The sequence below is a fragment of the Terrapene carolina genome, unplaced genomic scaffold (genome assembly GCF_002925995.2).
Source record: "Terrapene carolina triunguis isolate 2854851 unplaced genomic scaffold, T_m_triunguis-2.0 Scaffold58, whole genome shotgun sequence".
In the NCBI taxonomy this organism is placed as follows: domain Eukaryota; kingdom Metazoa; phylum Chordata; order Testudines; family Emydidae; genus Terrapene; species Terrapene triunguis.
Window position 1 is genome coordinate 111,875,749 of NW_020664409.1, and position 25,255 is coordinate 111,901,003.

A 25,255-nucleotide genomic window follows, 5' to 3' on the forward strand; every position below is an offset into this window, starting at 1 on the left:
GCTCACTGAAATGCTGCCACTGGGCTCCGAGTTAAGTTGCCAGTGGAAGCCTCAACTAGGCGAGTCTGTGGAAGAGTTTCACTAACCTGAGCTTAACGAAAAAGTGCCCAAGCCAGCAATGGGCAAGGACGGGGACAGGAGAGAAGTCAGATGATGAGAGGGGGCCGGAGTCTGTTTCCTCAGAGCAGACGTCTGAATAGAGAAGTAATGGAGAGAATTCCCAGAAGAGAAGCAAGGAGACTCCGCTGTGTCTCAGGCTATTAACTGCTCTGAGCCAGCCATCAGCCTCTCGGAAGTGCCTGCTGCGGTAACAGTTATTGCTCCATTAGCTCACTCTTTGTTGCCCCAAGGACACTCTAGGTGTGAATGCCCCGTTGCATTTTACTGCTTGGTTATTTACTTAGCTCTATAGTTACAAGCATGATCATATGGGGGGTGAGTCAAGGCTGCTAGGTGAGCCATCAGTGACTGGACTGGAACGATGAAGATTTTTGTGGCTATAGGAGATACCAATGGTTATGGTTTGTGGCCGATATACCATATAGATGATTAGCAATTATGAGTTTTAGTTGCTGTGGTTCATTCCATGTTAATTCGTAATGGGTCCAAAACAGCTATTCACCAGATCATCTGTAACCTTTCGACCAAAGTTTGCTGGGGAAGGACCAGCTTGTGGCTAAAGCACAAAACTAGGAATCAGGACTCTTGGGTTCTATTCCCAACTCTATCACTAATATGCAGTGAATAAAGTCACTTCACCTCAGTGCCAAAGTTGTCAAATGCATTTGTTTTGGCAGACAGGTATAGATAAAAGCACTGATCGTGTGCTTGGGGCTATAAAGGAATTCCTGGCTCCGAACAGCAGAACTTCCCTGGATCACAGCGGGGTCATGAAGATATGAGAGAGACAGAGAGAGAGAAATCACTTTGAGAAGCACTGGATGGTGCTGGAGAAGAGCCAGACATTTTATTATCATCACTGAGAGAGACTGTAAATGCTCTGAAGTGCAGGAACCATTGTGAGTGATAAACTCAGGCACTAATTTCTACGATATGTTCATTGGGGAAGAAAAATCTACCTTCTTTTCAAGCTGCACTCCTGTCTGTGGTTGCTAAAGCACCACCTTGTAGCTTCCAGTTGACACTCGGTCCCTCCCTCACTAGTGTTTCCAGCCCAAGACGCGAGAAAACTCTGGCCCAACGTCTGCCTTGTCTTCAAAGTCTCGAGAGCCCAGATCTAGGCCATCAGAAGCAGTTATAGCTGCAGTGAGAGATGTCGTCGCTTGTGGCACCAGCATCTCTTATTTCAAGGATCCAAGGGGTTGGGGTATTGGGGGATAAGAAAATAGGAATGATCCCTCTGGAACCACCAGGTGGTGCCTCCAGAGTCACAACTAGAACCTGCAGCTTCAACTCAGTTTAAAGCCGTTGTGACCAAGGAAAATACTGACCCTGTTTCTCGGCCCTTCCCTCCTGCAAAGCTGGTGTCTGATAGTGGGTGCAGCTACTCCACACAGTAAGGGATTGGGGAGCAGTGTCCCGGACTCAGGTGAGAAGGGACACATTTAGCTAGAAGGTGGAGCCAGAGAAAGAAGGGGGGTCAGGACAGATTTCTGCCTCCGTTACTAGCACAGGACTGGCTAGGCACTGCCTTGGTGATGTCACAGCCTCCCAACCCAATGCGGCTGGAGGAAGTGAAGGTAAGTTAGGAGCCCGGAGAGCACCTGGGGGATACAAGACAAGTTCTGAACAAGAGAAGTGCGGGGACTGGACACTGAAAAGTGAGCGTGGCAGAAGAACGGACTGCGGGGAAGGCTCGGTAGCTGAAAAGGGCTCTTGCCGACGGGGAACTGGGAAGGCTGCTTACCTGGTGCAATGCAGTGAGGCCATCTTCATTGTACAAATTGGGGCTGATGCCACGCTGAAGGAACTGGCGAACTGTAAAAACAAAGAGCTTTTAGACAGGGGTCTCCACACGCTCACCTGAAGCTACAAGGGTCACTGGGGCAGGGGGATCCAGAGGGATTGCTGGTAGGTGTAATCAAGGCAGAGAGAGGACACAGCCAAACATTTTCAGAGGCACAAATGGAAGTCAGGTGCCTAACTCTCCTTGACTTTCAGTGGGAGTTATGTGCCTAGCTGCCATGTGCATTTGAAAATCCCCCCCTCAGTCCTGAAGAGCACAGGGGCAAGAACCTCCCCTTGTAACGGAAACGTGTCTTGCACTGCACACACAGCTCTTATGTCTGCTTCAGGGCAACCTAGAAACAGAACTCACCCCTAAAAGACCGGGTGGTCCCCTGCATGCCAGCAGGTGCCCTGGACTGAAAGAGAATTGAGTTCTGGTGGCCTGACCTCAAGAAAGAGAGAGCAGAGACGGAAGAGCTGCAGAGAAAGAAATCGAGGGTGATTAGGGGTCACGGGGGGGATTTAAATGTAATGAGAGAATGCCAAGAGGAGTGTTACTTGGGTTAGAAAGAAGAAAGGAAAGGTGGGGGCTTGATTGAGGTATTCAGCTTTTGCAAGATCATCATCAAATTGGCCAGTCCCTCTTCCTTCTCACCGCTGTCTACTAGCAAGAGAACACAGAGACACCTTAATTAAAGGACAGGACGTTGAAAAGGAAACGAAAGGAATGAAAGGAAATGGAAAGGCTTCGATTTTTATCAGTAAATGTTGATTTCACTGAACACACACAAGCCGTCAAATATTTCCAATGATAATAACTGAGATTTACAGAGAGGCAAATTAAGAAAAACGCTGCTTGAGAACCTGCTGGGGTTTGGTGGAAGGCTATTTAATTTGTATATTTTGACATGTGATGTTGGACAATTTGAGTTTTAACAGTTATAAAGCTTTAACTTTTTGAATCTCAATCTCTGTTGTCATGAAATAATTGTCTGAGCTCTCCATAAACGTCCCACAAATTTAAATCAATACAAATAAAAAATGCTTAAAACCCATCATTTTGTGCAACAGTGAAAATTTAAATGCATAAAAATAGAAAAATGCTTAAAAGTAAATATCAATACGATCTGTCAAAATTATCAAACATTAAGACTGGAACTCTGCCCTATGCAGTGTGATGTTAACCTGTGGAATTCACTGCCACAGGCACTTCGATCCAGGTACTGTGGCTGGATTTTAAAATGGGCTGTAGATTGTATCTGATCCTTCTCGAGTGAAGGGTGATTTAAGGTGAAGTTTTGTATGCTGGGACCCGCACACTCACAAGCCACATCACTGTGCAGAAGATCCAGGGCAGCCAGATATGGGAGTATTTCCATAAGCCTTGTTCGACAGCCTTTTATAGGACCAGTAGTTGGAGATCTAGAATGTCGATCCCTGGAGTACTACGGGGTGTTGTCGTTGTCTTGGCCCCAGGAGATTAGAGAAACAATGGTTGAGGTTGTCTCTCTCACCAAGCGAAGTTGGTCCAATAAAACATATCACCCGTCCTCTCCCTTGTCTCTCTCATCACTGGGGTGTTAGGGACATGGCAGGTTTTCTTTGCACAGATCGTGCTAGACCCTCTACGGCTCCCTCCCTGGCTGCTCCCTCTTTTGTCTAGCCAGGAATGTTGGAGCACTGGGAGATACAATCTGTGCTACAACTAATAACGGAGTCACAGGAGCTGATAGTAAATGGTTGAAGCTACAGTACGGGCAGGACCTCGGCTGTGTGCCTGTAATTGAGTTAATTGGACTGCCCAAGGCTTTCACCAGTTACAGGGACACAGGTAAGCGCCAATCTACAGTACAGTTTTTGACCATTTTTAGCTGAGTCAGGGGACAGCCATGTTGTAAGTAGACCCCCGCCCTGGTTATGGTTTTAAGATAGACTATGCCTTAGTCACCAAACTGAGTGGGGTGGAGATAGGGTGAGGTCAGGTTTTAAAAGTAAAGGTCAGTGATGGGCAGAGGAAGGTAAAACCAACAGTTAAAGACAAGATCTATTTCCCAAGGAGACTGAATTACCACCAATCTCAGACCCAGAGTGGGCAAAAAGGGAAAATACAGTGTGTCAAAGAGCCCAAGTTAGACTTACTTAACTGATCAGGCTCCAGCCCACCCCCAGCAGAGAAGGAAATCGGCACGTCTGTTGCTCTGCAGTTCACCTTTGGAAGCATTTAACACTAGCCTCGACAAAACACTAGATGTCATCAGAGTAAGGAAGAGTCCTGCACTGGTCCCTGCAGCAAGGACCAGATGATCCAAAATCTTTTCCCATCTCTTAATGTTTATCATTCTAAATCCTCAGGTAAAGCGGTAAAACAAACCCAAGGAGATTATAAGGCTGTGGTCACAGTTAAGCGAAAGCCAGATTAACTGAGAGGGCTCTGAGATCTCTCACTGACTGCCCCGCATTATGAATACATCCGTTTTTGCTCATGTGACAGAATCCACCGTGGGTGGCATGGAGATGAGCCTTGGTCAAGGACTGTGAAGCAGGTAATCCTCTCACCTTATCAGAGCCCCTCCACTTTGAGAGCTGCCTCAGCAAACTAGAGAATGACGGACTCCAGATGGAATTTCTTTGCATTGCTTATTTTGGAAACACCACTAGTTCCTGGAGAGTGTGAAAGAACTGGTTCAACTGGTCAGTGCCCAAGAGGAAGTCTGCATCTGTGCAGGCTGCTTCTCCCCCCACAGCCAGCAGGAGATGCTATCCTTGGACTAAGACCCAGAGAAACCAATAACCATGTGTATCAAAGGGTTCAGACAAGGTTCTTCTCTATCCTGCCCACAAGCAATCTGTTCCCCAGGAGTCCACAGCTAGGTGTGCCCTCTGCTAGCGGTAGCACTGCATAGGAGGTTTTCATGGCCTTTGTTTTACATTCTTCTTCAAGAGTCACACGAATGATGATTTGGAAAGAAGTCCCCAGCCCTGTCCTCCTCTTCTCTGCCTTCAGCCTCCCCGAGCTCCAGCTCTTCATATCTCCCAGGATGTTTCTGCCCACCCTCCTGAGACACAAAGAAATAGGATTCCCGCCCTTCAGGCTCAAAGCAATGCCACTGGGCTTAGATCTCATTTAAAAAGCAAAGCAAAGCAGACCTAGGTCCGGGCGCTGGAAGACCTGGGTTCAATTCCCAGTTCAGCCACAGACTTCCTGAGTGACATTAAGCAAGTCCCTTATGCCACCCTGTGCCTCAGCTTCCTGTCCTCGAAACAGGGATAGCAGTCCCTGGCCTCCCAGAGGGGCTGTGAAGATCAAATCCATTAGTGATCGGGAGGCACTCGGACACTCGGGTGTCGGGGGCCGGATACAGCCCCTAAACCGAATAGAATTCTGCTTGTTTTCAAGCTCTTGGTGGCCTTCCCCCAGCTAATCCTGCATCTTGCCTCATTCTTTTTTCTCCTCTCCGCATTCATGTATCATCTCTGCCCTGTCACATGATACGCCTCTAATCAGACAAGAGCCTTTTCCACTGCAGCTCCTAGTGCCTGGAACTCTCTGCCTCATCAACTGTCCACTTCCTTAATAGGTCAAACTATTTTTATACAAATATGCAAATATCTAGACATTTCCAGAGGTGCTTTAAACAAATCTAATGAATACAATAAAAAACCATCTCTTTTTCTCCCTTGCTCAGATCTCTTCATCTCTCTCTGCCACTCAACTCTGCAGAGGGTGTGGAGATCATGCACTGATGCCATCCAAAATAAAAGTTATTGTATCATGCAATTTCTTTCCCTGGGAAACAAACGGCTCAAAAGCAACTACTGGTTTTATTAGGGAGGTTCCTTCACCAAATTTTCCAGCTGGGTTAAAAAAGGCACAAGATCAAGTGGATTATCAAGGTCACACGCTGAGTCAATGGCTCAGCCAGAATTACCAAAGAACCAAGGAGCCATTTGGATCTAAGGTCTTTATTCAAACCATTGGGCCTACCTGCTCCTAGGAGTGGTTACAATAGGTACTTCAGCCTGCATACAGCGTGGAGCAGAGCCAGACCTGTCAGTCACTGGCAAGCAGGGGAATGCCCTGCCCTCTGACATTCCCTCCAGTTGAGAGAGCTTCCAAAGCCAGGAGAATTCAATTCTACTGTCCTGAACGACAGACTGCGTTAAACAGACCTTCAGGAAAAAGCACAATGATTTCTCTTATTGCAGAGAATGGAGAATTCCCCCTGAGACAAATCTGAATCTTTGTTTGTCGGTTTCTCTCTCTACTTTGGTTGATCCATTTGTCCCAGGGTGGGCCTGATCTGTGGATCTTATTATTCACAGAAAGGAAGTTTTCAGGTCAGTACAGATGAATTGTCCTATTCTTCCTTGTGCTAAGGTCCACAGATCCCTTACACTGGGATCTTCACAGCAGTTTGCCTCCAGGGTTGAAAGCAGGATCATCCTTTAAATATGAACATCCCAAAGCAAGTATATTACATGTCCTCCATATTCCCCGGGGCATTAAGGTGTGGGGAAGATTTCTGCTCCCCACTCCCAGCCCTCCAGAAAAGGCATCGGATAAAGACTGGATGACCCATATATCGCATTATGGTGAATGCATGTTTTGATGACCACCTAACTGATCTCAATACAGGAGACAAGACTTCTACCCAAAGACTGTCAGTCCTCCTAAGGACTGTATTTTGATGCTTAACAGAAGAAAGAAAAATGTCTGAAATTACTCTGGGAATCAATGCCTTGACAGCTCAGAACTACGCATCTGAATTAGAACCACAATACTGGGTCTCATCAAAGAAAGCTCCCAACTTCAAAACTCCTCTGATTGGAGACAGTAGCTGTCAGGAGGTCTACTCGAATAATAAACCAAGACAACTCCTGCAGGGGTTCAACCTGGGTAATGCTATAAGGAGCGGTATGAGGTTCCACGGTCGTGCTTTATGGTCCTGTGGGTCATTACCCTCATGGAATATTTAATGTCGGGATTCATACAAAACTTCCTTTTCTTGAACATTATACTCCTGAGACTCGACTTTTGGGCTTGGCACTCCTATACCCACACTGAAGCCCTCCTGGAGGAACTCATGGCTAAGCTTCATTTGAGTTACATGCTAGTGAAGCTATGCACTTTGCGCAGCCAGCAGAATAAGTTCTACTTGTCAACTTCTTTGAGGGTCCATGAGCGTTTTAAATCACTTCATCCAAGTACCCACTTTGAATCTGTCTCCTCCTGGATGGAGAGCTGGTTTTGGTAATAGCAAACAATGAGCTAGAAACAGCCGAAGGCCCGCAGACCAGAGAGCCATAACCTCTTCAACAGCATCACTGCTGTTCTCTGCTTTTGATCATTTGTACAATCCTGGGGACCAGTGGAAAAGGTGTAGAGCAGATACTTTGCCCAGCTTTGCAAGAGGTCATTCACCACCTCCCCTCCCAGATCCTGACACACGGAGAGGCCACAGGGCACTTTGCTGTTTCCATTTGCCAACAGGTCAATCACCAGCCCCTCAAGTGGACTTCGAATGACTGGATGCTTCAGGGGGCAGGTTCCACTCTGCTTATTCTAACTTCTGCCATTTCAGTCTTGGTTTTCGCCTCCCTCTTGAGGGGCGATGCAGAGATAGGAAGCTTACTCCACTTAGATCAGGAATCGTTATTTCTCTCTGGGGTAGGGCGGTTCACATTCTTCTCAGTTTATTCATGAAAACCCCATCAGATGGGTTGACTGTCACAATCAGAACAAGAATGTAACCCTTGATACTCCTGAAACTGTATCACTGCGTTTCAGAATAAAGTACATTTCTTTCTTCCTCAAAACCAGTATTAATACTACCATGATTCTGAAAGAGACCCTGGGAGCACTTGTCAGATCAAATAGTGTTTATCCATGTTGGGGGAGGAGGGGAATTTGCTATCCAGTGGCAGAATGGAACAATTATCTGAGGGATGGTAACATGGGAATGCAAAGATAAATCTCCCACTGGAACTTGCTCACATGCTTCAGACAGAACTATGCTCTGTTTGTTCCAAACTCTCTGAGGCTAGAAACAGGAGGGGAAATTAGTTTTATTGCCCCAATTTGAAGTAGATGGTGGATGGTTTTCACTCACATTCTTGCATTTCCGTGGGTTGCTTGAGATTGGGAATGGAACAAAGCTGTTCCTGGGATTCTTGCAATTTCACAGAGTACCGCCTCTGCAGTGTCCCGTTTGCGCCCATAATCCGGGGTCTAACTCCAGAAAGGGCTGGTTCAGGGTCATGCAGACAGCTCTGAGGTAACGGAGGGCAGCTGTGGACCTCGCCCCAGCATCCTGCACTTGTTCTAGCTCCCACTTGCAGCATGGTATTTTCTCCTGTCGTACTTCAGGGACTGCTTCAACTTGCCATGTGACCCGGGTTCCTTGCTATAGCATCTGTCAGGAGCCAGGATAGTCAGTCAGCTTTTCCGATGACTCTCAACAGCCTCAGCTTTGCAAAAAGTTTCCCACTGTATGAGTAAGAGCTGGGAAGTGATTTGCCCAAAGCCCCATGTGCCCTTGTCATACTGATTTCTATCCTACTATGCCGTGGGACTGGCAGGTCGAGAGGGACCCCCCCCTCCCTTGCAGAGCTGCTCACTCACGTTGGCATTGCTTGCCAGAGTAGGCAGAGGCACTTACGCTCTCAGATAACACTTCATACTTATTTTTTTGGTGGGGGGGAGGGGAGGCATTGGTCTGAGACCACCTGCAAGCTTCCAGGCCCCCGGGGGACTAGGGCTGAGGTAACGCTTGCCTGTGAAGGGCCTGTATGGTGAGGCGGTCACTTTTTCAGGTAAAAATCTCCCCTAGGGAGAAACGCCGAGTGTCCTTGACCAGCTGGGACAAGAGCCATCGTTACCTTTGTTAGCGACACCAGGCTGAATTTGACTGGCTGCAACCTGAAGAACCTTCCAGCCTTATAACATGGAGGCCAGGGGGCTAGAAAGAAAAATGGTGGGTGCCTGCTTGTTCTTCCAGGCCTGGGCTGTTGTCTCCCTTCTCATTCCATGGCCAGCTACAGAGAGGAGGAGATGGAGGTAGCAGTAATGATGCATGTCAAGCTACGATGATCAACATGGTATAAGAACCCATATAAAACAGAACCTGCAACAGAAGCCAGGAACAATAGCCTGGACATTAGGGTGACCTGCAGCAGCAGCTGGAGAGGACAGCCCAATACTTCCCGTTATTTAGAGGTGGCAGGAACCCCCCAGTTCCCATTACGTCTTCTAAAGTAGGAGTTCTCAACCTTTTTCTTTCTGAGCCCCCCCCCCCCCCCGCCACCCCGCACATGCTATAAAAACTCCTCGGCCCACCTATCTCACAGTAACTGGTTTTCTGTATATAAAAGCCAAGGCTGGCGTTAGGGGGTAGCAAGCAGGGCAATTGCCTGGGGCCCCACGCCACAGGGGGCCCCACAAAGCTACATTGCTCAGGCTTTAGCTTCAGCCACGGGTGGCAGGGCTCAGGGCCCTGGGCTTCAGCCCCTTGCGGTGGGGCTTTGGCTTTCTGCCCTGAGCCCCAGCGAGTCTAACGCTGGCCCTGCTTGGCAGCCCCCATGAAACCTGCTCGCGGCTCCCCCAGGGGGCCCCAGTTGAGAACCACTGTTCTAAAGGCGCATGAGGAGCGGGATATACAGCTACCCCTTGTCTACAGCAGCTGCAGATCTCCGTAGTATCCCAATACGCTGCCTGTAAGAGTCGATCCTTATATATTATCCAATATTCTTGTTGGATCCCCTAATCCTGATCCAGACAGCTGGCCTCTCTCCCATAAGGAGGAAGAATTCCCTTTTGTGTGTTCACATGCACATAACCAAAGAAACCAGCAGGTCTGTAGCCTGTTTTTTCCGCATGGCTCTGCCATGTAGCACTCTCTGTAGGTGAGCAGGGGAACCGGTGGTGATATATTTCCCCTTTGGGAGTCTGCCCCTAGGAGCCTGCTTCAGAGGTGGGGAGAAAGACTGGGCACAGATATTTCTCCAAAAATATTTCAAGTGACTAGTGACCTCTCTGCCCTCAAAGAGGCGGGGCTTAGTGTCTCCCTTCCTGCACGGGAACACTTCTGGCTTTCTCCAGGAAGGTTCTGGCCTGAGACTCGGGGACGGGCTCCCCCAAAGCTCTACCCCTCTCTACAGCATAGGATCCACATGGGCCAGATGGGCCTGTGTTTCCGCAGGAGATCTCAGCCTGGAATATGGGGGGCGGCGCTGTTATAGAAAGGGAGGGAGCTGGGCCTGAAGACCCCTTACCGCACTCTCTGGCGTTGGCAGAATTAGTGCTGTGTTCAGTGCCCTCCATCCACGACCCGCGGGGAAGCACAGAGGAAGGAGGCAGCTAAGCACTGCAGTCAGATGCATGGCTGCTGGAGTGGGATGCAGGACTTCTAGCACAATTCTCCATCTGGTGCACTGCCCTTCTGGCTTTGCTCCCCATGCAAAGAGGGGACGGCTGAGGTTATCCTGCCCAGACTGGGCTGTGAGGGAAACTGCACTCTGCCCAGAGTGTCGGCTGAGCTCCCCAGTAAGACATGGACTAAGTTCGGGGAAGCAGGAGACACAGACCCATCCTTTGGCCTCTGGCTTTTCTTGGTCTAGAGCTCCCACCCAGAAAGCTACAGCTAGTGCCTCAGGAGGGGAAACAGAGCTGAGGGGACAATCTCCCCAAAAGGCGAATGCAGCGGGGACGTTGGCTGAGAAGTAGACAGACACTAAGCCAGACCTTGGTCAAAATCTCAAGTTTGGAGTTTCCTGCTGAAAGCCTGGCAGCAGGGAAGGGTGGGGGAGCCACCGGGGAGGCAGGTAGCCCTGTGGGAACTTGGGGGGGCGGGGCGCTGCTAGTGACTGACAGGGCTGGTCCTGCCGCCAAGCTGCAAGCATGAAGAAAGCAAATCTCTCATCCACTGGCAGGGTTTACCAAGTACACACAGAGCATTCAAGCTGGCTTCGAGGTGGGTTGGGCACTGCCCACTCAGCACCGTGCTGCCCACTGCTCCCCAGTCACAGTGATCCCCAGACTCATTACCAAAACCGCAGAAACAGCGATTGTGAATCTGCCACATCACCTGATTTCTGTTTAAGGTTCGACAGTGTTGCCTTCAGTGCTGATGGGCATAGGCAAAACAGCTCAGTTAAGTCCGCCCCTCTGGCCACAACGTAACCGGTTTGCAGTCACAAACTGGGCTGCGTGCTAATGTTTGTGCAGCTGCGTGTGGCCGAGCACAATCTGGCTGAGGTTAATGCATTCGGGACACCTCCAGGCAGTCAGTCTCTGGCCTTTGCGCCATTTCCCCAAAATGCCCAAGACTGACTCAATCTCTTTGCTCTCTTCCGGTGACTGCCTGCCCTGGCCCCCCGAGCGCATTCATGGCCGTCAAAGGCAGGCCAGCATCGCGTCTCAACCTGAGCTAGAAATGACCGAGCTCTGTATTTGCCCAGATTTCTGGCACATCTGAATAAAGAGGAGTTCTTGATATAATTGTTTGCATTTGCACAGCTCCTTTCATTCAAGGATATTTCATTGTTTTACAAATACTCATTTCAGGCTCAGGGGCCCACGAGGCTCTGTAGGTAAGGACATCCACTTTAAGGATGGATGAACTGACGAACAGAGAGGTCAGTGACATGCCCAAGATCAGAGAGGGGGGAAGAGAGAGAGAGAGAGAGAGAGAGAATGACCACTGGCAGATCCAATGATAGAAATGCCCCAAATCTCGTGTTCTATCCACTAAAAAACACTCCTTCCCTTGATCTTCCTGTTCCTCATCGGCTGTAAACAGGGACCCTGCAATAGACGTAAGTGGACTGCCAATTGCACCGCCTGTCATCTTGTGCCCTGTAGCAGTCAGCAAGAGGTCTCTATACTGAAACAGAAGCATAATCAGTCAGTCCTGTAAACTTGAAGTCTCAGGGACGCCTCATGTTGGCTGTTGCAGGATCTACTTCTAGCTCGATGATTCAGATATATGCTTTCATGCTCTGCTGTATATGAACGCTTTTCCTCTTTTAACCTGTTCTTTCACCCCAGAGGCCAGAAGCAGGCACCTCTGGTGTTGCCTCCTAGCATTACCTGACATGTTTCTGGTCCTGAGAGTCAACCAAGTCGTTTGGAATACCAAAGAAATTCCAGAAGTCTTGAAGAATGTTGAACTTATGTCACTGCTCAAAAGGGCCAGGGTGGGATGAGTCAGGTAACTATAGGCCAGCGAGCCAGACATCAATCTTTGGCAAAATAATAGTAAAGCTGATTCGTGTTTCAACTGATAAAGAATTAAAAGACTGGAATGTAATAAGTACCAGTCAACAAGGTTTCATGGAAAATAGGTCTTGTCAAACCTGATTTCCTTCTTTGATGAGATTACAAGTTTGTTTGCTAAAGGTAACTGCATAGGTATAATATACTTAGACTTATGTTAGTAATTTGGCGTAGTACCACCCAACATTCTGATTACAATTTAGCACTTTACAGTGCAAATGGAGTACACATCAAATGGATTAATAACTGGCTGACAGATCTCAAGAAGTAGTTGTCAATGGGGAATCAAAAGGAGGTGTTTCTAGGGGTGTTTCACAGGGTTCGGTACTAGGCCCAACCTAGTCAACATTTTCATCAGCGATCTAGAAGTCAGTGTAAATTCACTGATGATAAAATCCCCCAAAAGTAGCTAAAGCTGTTTCATGGATTGTTGTTCTTAAATCTTCCCAAAATTCCTCTGCCTGCTCTGGCAATGACTTCTCATGCATGCTAAGCTCAAAAGCCTTCACAAACTCCTGGCATTTCCTCTGGTTTTCGATGTTAAGAGCATTGACTTTGAGCTTGCTCCTAAGTTTTGCTCTATGTAGTTTCTTGGCTGCAACGTTCACTTCGCTAATAATCAAGGAGTGGTCAGTGTCATAATCAGCACCATGGAAAGGCAGGCAAGTGTTCTATACTAAGGGTAGGTCTTTCCTCCTGACGATAACAAGGACTAATTGATGCCAGTGCCTGATTGTGGATGTCGCCATGACACTTTGTGGTGCTCTTTTCCTGTAAAATATGAATTGGTAATGCACATTTGGTTTTGGGCGCAGAATTCAATAAGTCGTTGGCCTTTCTCATTCATCTTGCCAATGCCAAAATGTCCTAGGCAGTCTGGCCATGAGTTGTCTGCACTGACTCTTGCATCAAAGTCACCAAGAAGGAAAAGTTGCTCAGTTGATGGTATTCTTTTGACAATTTGATGCAAAGAGTCGTAAAACATATCCTTTTCTTCGGGGCTAGATCTGAGTGTTGGTGCATAGGCATTAATGATGTTCACAGAGCCGATGGTCGTCTGAAGTTTAAGTGAGACGATACGCTCTGACTTCCCAATGGGTGTTTCTAGGAGCTTTACCCACTTGTTTCTCACAGTGAAGCCGACACCGTGCAGACGATTTTCTTCGCTGCTTTCACCTTGCCAAAAGAAGGTGTCATTGGTCTCTTGGACAGAAACAGCATCTGCAAGTCTTGTTTCCTGAAGTGCTGCAATGTCAACACTGCGTTTATACAGCTCACATGTCTATCAAAGCTGACTTCTGTATGCTGCTTGTGTATTGTAGGTCGTCATTGTCTGTCAATCCCGGACACATGGTCCTGACATTCCAGCTGCCAAGCCAGAAAGTTCTTGGTTTCTTATTTTTGCCAGGTGCAAGGTTTCCGTCTGCCATTCAACTTTTCGTCTAGTCCCATGCACCCCGTGAGGCGGGAAGACTGTGGCGGGTCAGCAACTAACTGTCCGGGGGCTGCCTGGCTTTGTGGCGGGTGGTGGCTGACCAACGGAATGCAGTGATTCCTCCCACCATCGAAGGTGACCCATGGCACCCTCCTCTACGCCAATCAAGTGAGAGCTTATAACCAGTAATTGCCACCTTCCGTGTTGTGTCGTCTCCATTTGATGTGGCTGCCATAGCCTGGGCAGCTTATATTGAGGTGCTGCTTTACCCATGTGTCAGTGTCCCCCTCTTGACTTCAATGGTTTGGACTAAAGGAAGGATGGGAGTCGATACATTTGGAACCAGCTACGCTGCAGGAGTTGCCAGAGGATAGGAGATCTTCCATCTGCCTGCCTTTCGGGGCTCCACTCCTAGATTGGTTATCAGCCACAGCTGAAGGGCCCAATCTGTCCTGTGTGGAGGTCATGGGCAAAAACACTGAGTGGCATTTCCTCCATCAAGAGTCAAGCTCTGTGAAGAGGTACAGACAGCCTCAGACACAGGAAACCTCAAAGTCATGTATGACGGCCTGAAGAAAGCTCTAGGTCCCACTGTCAGCAAGGTTGCCCCTCTCAAATCGCACAGCAATGAAATCATTACAGATAAAAGCCAGCAGTTGTCTCGTTGGGTTGAACACTATTCAGAGCTATACGTACAAGAAAGAAACATCACCAGCGAATCACTGGACCAAATACCAACTCTACAGGTCATGCCAGAGCTAGATGTGGTGCCCACTGTAGAAGAGCTAAGCAAGGCCATTGATTTGCCATCATGAGGCAAGACTCCTGGAAAAGATGGCATCCCAGCGGAAATCCTCAAGTGCGGGAAAGACAGCCTGTTACCATATCTTCATCAGCTGCTACTGAAATGCTGGAAAGAGGGTGAGGTACCATAAGAGATGCGCCACCCAAACATCATCACTCTGTATAAAAATAAAGGTGAAAAGGGCGACTGCAACAACTACAGGAGTATCTCGCTACTAAGTGTAGTGGGAAAAGCTTTCGCAAAAGTCATCTTAGTGCGCCTACAACAGCTGGTGAATCACGTCTACGCTGAATCACAGTGCGGATTCAGGGCTGGAAGATCAACTATAGCCATAATATTTTCTCTGCATCAACTCCAAGAAAAGTGCAGAGAGCAAAACCAACCATTGTACATCGCCTTTGTGGACCTAACCAAAGCATTCGACACAGTCAGCAAAGCAGGTCTGTTTGCAATACTAGAAAAGACAGAATGTCCATCAACCCTGTTAAGTCTTATACATTCATTCCACAACAACACGAGAGCAACTGTCCAATTTGACAGGTCCACTTCGGACAGCTTTGAGATGAAAAGCGGAGTGAAGAAAGGATGTTTTCTTACCCCTACACATTTTGGACCCTTCTTCTTGGTACTCTTGAACTGAAAGATGGAGCGTATCTCCACACAAGATCAGATGGGAAACTCTTCAACCTTCCCCGACTTAAGTCAAAAGGTGCTAATCAGGGAACTTCGATTCGCTGATGATGCTGCCCTCAGAGCCCACAATGAAGATCTATTAATAATAATGGGAGATTTCAACTATCTGCATATTGACTGGGTGCATATCACCTCACGACGGGATGCAGAGAGAGTTTCTTGACACCTTAAATGACTGCTTCTTGGAGCATCTAGTCCTGGAACCCACAAGGGGAGAGGCAATTCTTGATTTAGTCCTAAGTGGAGCTCAGGATCAGGTCCAAGAGGTGAATATAGCTGGACCCCTTGGTAATAGTGACCGTAATATAATTAAATTTAACATCCCTGCGGTGGGGAAAACACCACAGCGGCCCAACACTGTAGAATTTAATTTCAGAAAGGGGAACTACACAAAAATGAGGAGGTTAGTTAAACAGAAATTAAAAGGTACAGCACCAAAAGTGAAATCCCTGCAAGCTGCGTGGAAACTTTTTAAAGACACCATAATAGAGGCTCAACTTAAATGTATCCCCCAAATTAAAAAACATAGAAAGAGAACCAAAAAATTGCCATCCTGGCTAAGCAACAAAGAGAAGTAGTGAGAGGCAAAAAGGCATCCTTTAAGAAGTGGAAGTTTAATCCTAGTGAGGAAAATAGAAATGAGCATAAACTCTGGTAAATGAAGTGTAAAAATATAATTAGGAAGGCCAAAAAACAGCTAGCCAAAGACTCAAAAAGTAATAGCAAAAAAACTTTTTTTAGGTACATCAGAAGTAGGAAGCCTGCTAAACAACCAGTGGGGCCACTGGACGATCGAGATGCTAAAGGTGCACTCAAGGACGATAAGGCCACTGCAGAGAAACTAAAGGAATTCTTTGCATCGGTCTTCATGGTTGAGGATGTGAGGGAGATTCCCAAACCTGAGCCACTGATTTTAGGTGACAAATCTGAGGAACTGTCGCAGACTGAGGTGTCATTAGAGGAGGTTTTGGAACAAAACTGATAAATTAAACAGTAATAAGTCACCAGGACCCGATGGTATTCACCCAAGAGTTCTGAAGGAAGTCAAATGTGAAATTGCAGGACTACTAGTAGTCTGTAACCTATCATTTAAATCAGCTTCTGTACCAAATGACTGGAGGATAGCTAATGTGACACCAATTTTTAAAAAGGGCTCCAGAGGTGACCCCGGCAATTACAGGCCATTAAGCCTGACTTCAGTACCAGGCAAACTGGTTGAAACTATAGTAAAGAACAAAATTGTTCGACATATAGATGAATATAATTTATTGGGGAAGAGTCAACATGGTTTTTGTAAAGGGAAATCACGCCTCACCAATCTACTATAATTCTTTGAGGGGGTCAACAAGCATGTGGACAAGGGGGATATAGTGTACTTAGATTTTCAGAAAGCCTTTGACAAGGTCCCTCACCAAAGACTCTTAAGCAAAGTAAGCTGTCATGGGATAAGAGGGAAGGTCCTCTCATAGATTGGTAACTGGTTAAAAGATAGGAAACAAAGGATAGGAATAAATGGTCAGTTTTCAGAATGGAGAGAGGTAAATAGTGGTGTCCCCCAGGGGTCTGTACTGGGTCCAGTCCTATTCAACATATTCATAAATGATCTGGAAAAAGGGGTAAAAAGTGAGGTGGCACAATTTGCAGATGATACAAAACTGCTCAAGGTAGTTAAGTCCCAGGCAGACTGCGAAGAGCTACAAATGGATCGCTCAAAACTGGGTGACTGGGCAACAAAATGGCAGATGAAATTCAATGTTGATAAATGCAAAGTAATGCACATTGGAAAGCATAAGCCCAACTATACATATAAAATGATGGGGTCTAAGTTAACTGTTTCCACTCAAGAAAGATCTTGGAGTCATTGTGGATAGTTCTCTGAAAACTTCCACTCAATGTGCACCGGCAGTCAAAAAAGTGAACAGAATGTTAGGAATCATTAAGAAAGGGATAGATAATAAAACAGAAAATATCATATTGCCTCTATATAAATCCATGGTACGCCCACATCTTGAATACTGCGTGTGGATGTGGTCGCCCCATCTCAAAAAAGATACAATGGATTTGGAAAAGGTTCAGAAAAGGGCAACAAAAATTATTAGGGGTATGGAACGGCTGCCATATGAGGAGAGATTAAGAAGACTGGGACTTTTCAGCTTGGAAAAGAGATGACTAAGGGGGGATATGATTGAGGTCTATAAAATCATGACTGGTGTGGAGAAAGTATATAAGGAAGTGTTATTTACTCTTTCTCATAACACGAGAACTAGGGGTCACCAAATGAAATTAATAGGCAGCAGGTTTAAAACAAACAAAAGGAAATATTTCTTCACACAACGCACAGTCAACCTGTGGAACTCCTTGCCAGAGGATGTTGTGAAGGCCAAGACTATAACAGGGTTCAAAAAAGAACTAGATACATTCATGGAGGATAGGTCCATCAATGGCTATTAGCCAGGATGGGCAGGGATGGTGTCCCTAGCCTTTGTTTGCCAGAAGCTGAGAATGGGCGACAAGGAATGAACAGAACAGGTAATCATCAAGTGATTTCTTCCTTGTCGCCCATTCCCAGCTTCTGGCAAACAGAGGCTAGGGACACCATCCCTGCCCATCCTCGCTAAGAGCTATTGATGGACCTATCCGCCATGAATTTATCTAGTTCTTTTTTGAATTGCCATAGTATTGTCCACATAGTACAGTATTCTTGCCTCAAGCGGTGACGTACAGCAGATATTTCATAGAAAAGGAAAGTGAAAATCCTCATGATCTACCCAATTGTGCAATACTGGGGGGCGGGGTCTCTCCAGATCCCAATTAGTGCTCATCTAACATTCCAGAGCAGGAGGCCTGATACGCCTACTATCAGAGCTTTGAACAAGGCCGTTAAGTAGCTATTTTGTTGACGATTCATTGACACTCCTTTATGACATTAGCAGTGCAAAGGTCGGAGATGGAACAGACAAATTCAGTCATCATGCCTGTTCCCTGCCACCTAGTCAGAATCCCTCCAGAACTCTGTCCAGTCCATTTCCAAGTCACCCAGAGAAGGAGCTCTCACCACTTCCCTTGGAAGAGTCTCTTCCCAGTGGGAAGCTTTTACTGACAGTCAGCGTACATTTGAGTTTCCTTCAGTTATTCCTGATTGTCCAATGTCCCTTCCCCCATTAACCAGAACAGCTCCTCTGCCTTCTATGGGATTTATAGCACCTCCCTGTCACCATCATTCCTCTGTGCATTCAGGTTCACACAAAGTCCCATCTCTTCTCCTTTAGTGTTTCTAAAATCCCCTCTGCAGGGCACAACCTTCCTCATCTTGTGCCCCCAGCAACCTCCCTCCTTAAGGCTACCACGCTGTACCACTACTCATCTCTACAATGGTGCTAGTTACTCCCATTTCAGGCCTAATTAATCAAACCCAAAGAAAACACAACTGCGACATGACTGACCAGCACTCTTTGTAAATACAAGAGGACGCCAGCTAGCCATGCCCCAAGTATCTGAACCACCTTAAGCCGCCAGCACCTCCTTTTCCAAGTACTCCCATTATCCAGATGGCTGGGGAGCTGCTCAAGCTGTTTGAATAATCGGGATGCTAAAGCCGTTTCCTCTTTCCTTGCTATATTCTGCTATCTACCCGCACTCTTTATTACTGCTTCATCACGTGGGGTGTTTTGTTTGCTTGGTTCTCCGTCTGTAGACCAAAAGATCCCAGGGTAGGACCCTTGTCTTCTTACTGGTCTGCAAAATACCAAACACACCAGTGCTGGTAGATAAATATTAACTAATCCTGATATGGCACTTGTGTGTCACCACATAGCCAGGCACTACAGATGTCATTCTTTAACCTGACCTCGGTGCTATCCTCATTATTGATTCCTATTATACACCTCTACCTCGATAGAACGCTGTCCTCGGGAGCCAAAAAATCTGACCGCGTTATAGGTGACACCGCGTTATATTGAACTTGCTCTGATCCACCGGAGTGCGCAGCCCCGCCCGCCCGGAGCACCGCTTTACCGCGTTATATCTGAATTCGTGTGATATCGGGTTGCGTTATATCAAGGTAGCGGTGTATAAGGTTTATTTCCACTTACAGCTCTCTGATTGATACTCCACTGCAAGAAAAAAGAATGGTTCCTTTACCAGGCATGCGAATTCCATCATGCTCTCTGTATGTGTGTATATATATCTCCTCAATATATGTTTCACTCTATATGCATCAGAAGAAGTGGGTTGTAGCCCACGAAAGCTTATGCTCTAATAAATTTGTTAGTCTCTAAGGTGCCACAAGTACTCCTGTTCTTTTTAAGGATACAGGGAGACGTTTCCTGAGGACACCTCCATTTCCAATCCCTCCCCTCTCTTTCTGAATGGGAAGGGCTGGCAGGGAGGGCCCAGGCAGAACTGCACTGACTTGGATAACCTATTTCCCTGGCTGGCTTTCCTCTATTACAGAACCCACTTAATTCCATACAAGGGAGGAATGGGGGGTTTCAGTAGCATTATTGGCTCCCTAGATGGAAGCCTCCAAGCGACAAGAATGAATATGCTAGTGAGTGAACTCCCCTCTCAGCCCCAAGGTGACTCCTCCATGTCAGGGAGAAGGCACACTGTATTGCCAATGTGGAAGAGGTTTGCCCTGCTGCGACCACTGGTATAGGGAAATCTGGTCTCCATGGCTGTCGATCTGCCATTAAGGGTGGAAACATCTGGCACAGACGTTAAAAGCGACTTGCCTAAAGCCATGCAGCATGTCAACAGCAAAGCTGAAAAGAACCCAGAAGTGCTGGCTCAATGCAGAGCTAACTGCCCTGTCCCTCCAGAGGCTGTGGGGGAGAATTTCTTTAAGGACAGGTAGGAGTGTCACAGCACTAATCTATCTTGGGACACAGTCTGGTGAGAGCTGAGCCTTGGCTGCCGGGGGGGGGGGGTTGGGAGAGGAATCCCACGAGAATGAGATCTCCCGTTCCCTAAAAGAGAACAAGTCTCCTTTGTGAAGCTACCCCAGGGAGGGCCTGAGGGAGTGGCCATGCCATGAGGTACAGGTCTGTCATACTTCAGTATCAACCACTGAGGGTGGAACCTGCAGCACTCCTCAGAACAGAAAGGGCCGACATTCAGCGATCATTGTATCAAGGAGGAAGCTAACGCCTGCCAAAAACTTACACAACGCAACAAAAGGAACCAAGAGAAAAGAAGCAAAGAATCCTGCCTGTGAAAACAGTAAACACCCATTCCCAGTGTTTGCGTGCTGAGGGGAACCGGTAAATACTGATTTCAGAGTGGCCTCCCGCGGAGCTATTCTTTCAGGCTGAAATACGTTAAGGGCTTTGCGGTGTCAGGGAGACAGCAGGTCAGATCTGGTGGAAATTGGGGATTTATAAAAAGGAGACCAAGTGAGTTGGGGGGAAAGGAAACGAAGAACCCAACAAAAGTCCTGTCTGAAATAAGCCAGTACATACAGTATTGATATCTGCAGCCACAGTACTGTCTAAGGCTGTAATCTTATTACACCGCACAAGATATGCAGGGTCAGGCCAAGTCAGCACATGTACAGGAGATCTTCAAGAGGAAAGGACTCTGGTAATTCAGTAGATAGCACTCCCCCCTCCCCTCGCTCAGCCTAGCGCTAGGGGGCACTGTATGCTAGAAGAGACATACGCAGGGCCCAATGCTTGCGGTTAAAGAGCCCAGGGCCCTCGTCATAGAATATGTAAGTTGTGCTGTCCCTGGTGTCCTGGCCAAATTCCACAACTTAAATGAGAAAAAAAAATGGGGCTTGTGCCCTTTTTATGACGGACAAAGCAGCACGGGTAGGTTTCTTCCCCGGAAGAGGCCACAAGGAGGGAGGGGCTGGGAATGGAGAAGAACCTGGTACAGTAGTTGGAGAATTACTGAAGTGATGCGCTCAAAGGAGCAGGAGAGGGAAATGTGAACGGGGGAGGGGGAAAGGACTTTTGGTCAGACTGTTTACAACACCATGATGAGTCAACAGCACTTGGGAGGAAGGAAGCTTTTGCCAGGGGTTCAACATTCCCATGTCTTCAAGCAAGGTGTGCGAGCTCACCGTGTGCATCCCTGGAGGCCAACAAGTCCTCCATAAAACCAGGGGAGCAGAGTTGATATTTCTGGGTTTAAAAATTGAAGATTTTTTTTAAAGAAGCACAAGGCTAATTACCCGCCTTTGGCAGATCTTCCGTTGTTTCTGTTGGATAAATTATTCTTCCATGTTCTAGTCTGTAGTGTAGTGGTCCTGTGTGCTGTTAAGCAGTGGCATTTGGTCCACACGGAGATGGCTGCATTTCAGTGCTGGCCGAAGTAATCCTTGTATTAGCGTTTGTAGTACTTTAGGATCTATATAAATGCAAAGTACTTTTCTTTTTTTAAAGCTGGTCTTCAATCTTAAGAGATTGGTTCCAGCCCTTGGGAATTTTGAGGCACTTCACCTCCATTTCTGTAATGAAGGCAAGAGAATTCTGCTGACTCCCTATCCTGGAGATCTGCACCATTTCAAGGTTAAATATTACAGCGTGACTAGCACTGCTTAGCCCTGATGCAGTTCAGTGTGTCCACTGTCAACTGGCGTGGCACACCCACACACAGCACTCCCCCACCCCACCCCAACCATTGCTGAGCCGATGCGCTCAAGAACCCAGCCTTCGTTTCCTGCACAGCCGCTCAGGACAGAGGGCTAGCAGCAGGTGTATGGCTGGCTGCAGAATAATGCGCACACTTTGTTTCTATTATAAATTTATACCCAGTAATAAATTAAGTTACTATTATAAAGTAATATGATCTTATCTTTTGTTCCCAGTGCTTTGGTTGGTACTCTGTGCTCCTGAGGCTTACGTCCAATTCCTGCTTACAGCTGGCTCCATCCTGGCTAAGGAGCCACACACATGGCTGCTTGTGACATCACCAATGGCAGCACCCTCAGCCTCCCACAGCTGCTCCCCCCTTCCATCCCGGATCTATGGCTGTGGGTTTCCTGGCCCCCAAAGGCAGGAAGTCTGAACCTGAATAACTTGTGATCTTTAGGAGAAACCACGGTGGGAAATTGCCTCGCTCTAATCAGGATTTTGCACTGGGTATATTTTACAGAACTGTTTAGCAAAATAAAAAGTTTAAAGGAGATTAAACATTTCTTCACTTCTACAAAAAATAAGGGCCATGGACCATGTGTACCCTAATGGCCTCTGCATTCTCCCTGTCCTAATCTGTATCACCTGATTGGAGCTCCTGCTGGGAAGTGTCAATACAATAGCTGCTTCCATGAAATAGCAACAAGGATTACTGGAACTGGCCCGAGCCTTCATTTTAAATATGCTGCAAAACAGGCTGATTGACTAGAAGAGTTTTGCTGTAACCCCACATCTCATCACCACCAAACACGGATTTTACAGTTAACTTCAGTTAGTATGCATATTTCATGCAAGTTTCATATTTGATATTTTTTTCTTAGAGTTTTTTAGATAGAGTTAGATGGAGCTTTTGTGCAAAGTTAAAATATTTTTAAAAACAGGAGAGCTTAAAACAGAGTGAACAAAGCAGAGAAATGCGCCGGGAGGGGGGGTCTTTTCCAGAAAGCAAGAGCTGCAGAGAAGAAGGTCTTTGCGCCACCAGTGGCCCAAACGTGTTGAGGAAGTTGGTGCTAGATGAGCAGAAGGAGTGAGGGAAGAGAAGACGTAGAGACATAAGGCATAGACAAAAGGGTTGTGAGATCAACTGAATCATGTCTAGGAAGTATATTAAAGTGAATGGTATTATCAGGTTAAAAATCATATTTAAAAATAAATGAGTCTCCCTTGTGTTACCAACCAGAGATCATTGAGGCAAACAATTATCAATTCTCATTTTATTTTGACCATCATTGGTACTAGAGCAGCGCCAGCAGACCCAACCAAAATCAGGGCCCCACGGTTCTATGCACTGTGCAGATACGGAATAATAACGGCTACGATTTTGTCATGAATATGTTTAGTAAAAGTCATGGACGGGTCACGGGCAATAAAGAAAAATTCACTAGCCGTGACCCATCCATGACTTTTACTAAAAATATCTGTGACAAAATGGGGATCAGCGGATCCCCACACCACCAGCAGCAGGACAGCTGAGCAGCGGCTGGGAGCTGCGGGGCCGCCACCACCTGCAGCAGCTAGAGGCTACAGGGAAACCCAGCCGCCTGCAGTTCCAGGGAATCCCCCGCCGCCCACGGGGGCCGTGAGCTCAGGGGCTCCCCGCTGCCCGCGGAGGCCGGGAGCTTGGGGTTCCCCCGCTGCCCGCAGCTCCACAGGCCCCTGCCGCCTGTGGGGGTAACCCCCGCCACCCATGGGAGCTGCGGGGTTCCCCCGCCACCCACAGCACCAGGGCCCCCACCACTCGTGGCAGCTGTGAACTTCAGGGGTTCCACCGCTGCCTCTGGCAGCCCCCACAGCTCCTGGCCCCAGCGGGCAGTGGGGGACCCTGCAGCTCCCAATCACCGCAGGCTGAAGTCACGGAGGTCACTGGAAGTCACGGATTCCGTAATAAGTGTAATAACTTAGTAATAAGTGACAGTCCCCACCCCAAAGAACTTACAAGCTAAATAGGCAAGACAGAAAAGGATAGGAGGGGGAGGAAAAAGTCAAAGTGACTTCCCCCAGACGGCACAGCAAGTCAGTCACGACAACGGAACGCAGGTTTCCTGAGTTCCAATCTAGTGCCTTATACACTGGCCCATGATGCCTCTTTATGCTGCTTGTTTACTTCCAGCATGTCACCCATTTTGAACAATGAAATTTTACTAGCCAGTTTCCCTTTCAGGGTTTGCATGCCCTAGGACACGGATGTAATGTTTGGGTTGCAAATGCAGCAGGGATACGTTTGACAAGAGCCTTTGCCTTGGTGTTTTTTGCAGTTTTTTAATTAAAGGGATCGTGGTAGCATGGCTACTAGTCTCGGCTTTTGTAAAAGCTCATTTTTACCAAAACCTAAACTTGGGGGACAAATCTGATCTGACAGCATGGCATGAAAAACCAGGGAGGATCATGTTGAACTGGATTATGGAATTACTGTCACCCATTAGATTCTTCGATTCGGATCACAACCTATTTTAGATTCTTTCATTTCCAAAATTGGTACTGAACGGACCATATGGATGGACACAAAAATGCCAGATACAGGGCACATTTATTTTATACTGTATATATTCTTAAATATTTACAGTGCAAGAATATGTACAGTATGCTCCAATACTGTTACTGCACTTTTGTTTTAAATATTGTTTTAGTTTTCTACATATATAGCTTTAGTTTCTATGCTATTTTGAAGAGGTCATTACCTGTACAGAAAGGATCGGACGTCACTCAACAGATGGAAGAGGGACCATTATGATGCCATGAAAGATTTAGACTGGAGTTCGCAAGAAGGCCAGAGGGAGTTGGGTGCCAAACTTTCCGACCATGTCTACATTAGAAAGGGTTTGCTGGCCTAGCTATACTGGCAAATCCTCCTACAGCAGAGACACAGCTTATACCAGAAAGAGTTCTTTTGCCAGCATAGCTTATACCAGTTCCCCAAGCAAAATAAGGTATACTGGGGAAAGGGCTTTTTCAATGGGATAAATACTTCTACACTAGGGCTAACCTACCTAGCTATGCGAGCAAGCAAAACTTTTAAGTGGAGATGACCAGGTCTCACTGACTTTCAAGAACTTAAAATCTAAGCCAGATGCTCTCAAAGTGCCAAGTTACATAGCCATGGAGTTGTGGAGTCGCTAGGGCCCTGGATGAGGTAGACAGGGCAGGTGACACCTCTCAGAGTTATTGTTCCAGACTCTGCAGCCACAGGCAGATGACACTACGTCAAGTTAACACTTGGGTCCTATTTTTTCCATAACCCTCAGGAGTGGACAATTTTTTTTAAATGACTCGTCAGAGTCTGGAGCACAGTTCTACTGCACAAGGGTGAATTCCACAACAAATTCAGTGACTATGGAATTGCAGATTACACAGGGCCCTGCACAGAGCTACCGTGACTACTAAATAAGTATGAACACTTGTGAAGTGTGAATATATACCATGGTTAGCGATGACCACATCTCCTATTTCCTATTTATTAGTTGTATTAGGTAGCCTGGGTCCCGGCCCCAAAAGTTGACAATCTA

General features: G+C 47.0%; 1 protein-coding gene across 1 annotated transcript in view; it reads right to left on the reverse strand.

Moving 5' to 3' along the window:
- Nucleotides 1–25,255, reverse strand: part of PPP1R16A (protein phosphatase 1 regulatory subunit 16A) — a 44,964-nt gene that overhangs the window by 11,396 nt on the left and 8,313 nt on the right. The window contains exon 2 of the mRNA XM_026660041.2: nucleotides 1,868–1,938. Coding sequence (XP_026515826.1) covers nucleotides 1,868–1,938 — 71 coding nt within the window. The remainder of the gene's footprint in view (nucleotides 1–1,867; nucleotides 1,939–25,255) is intronic.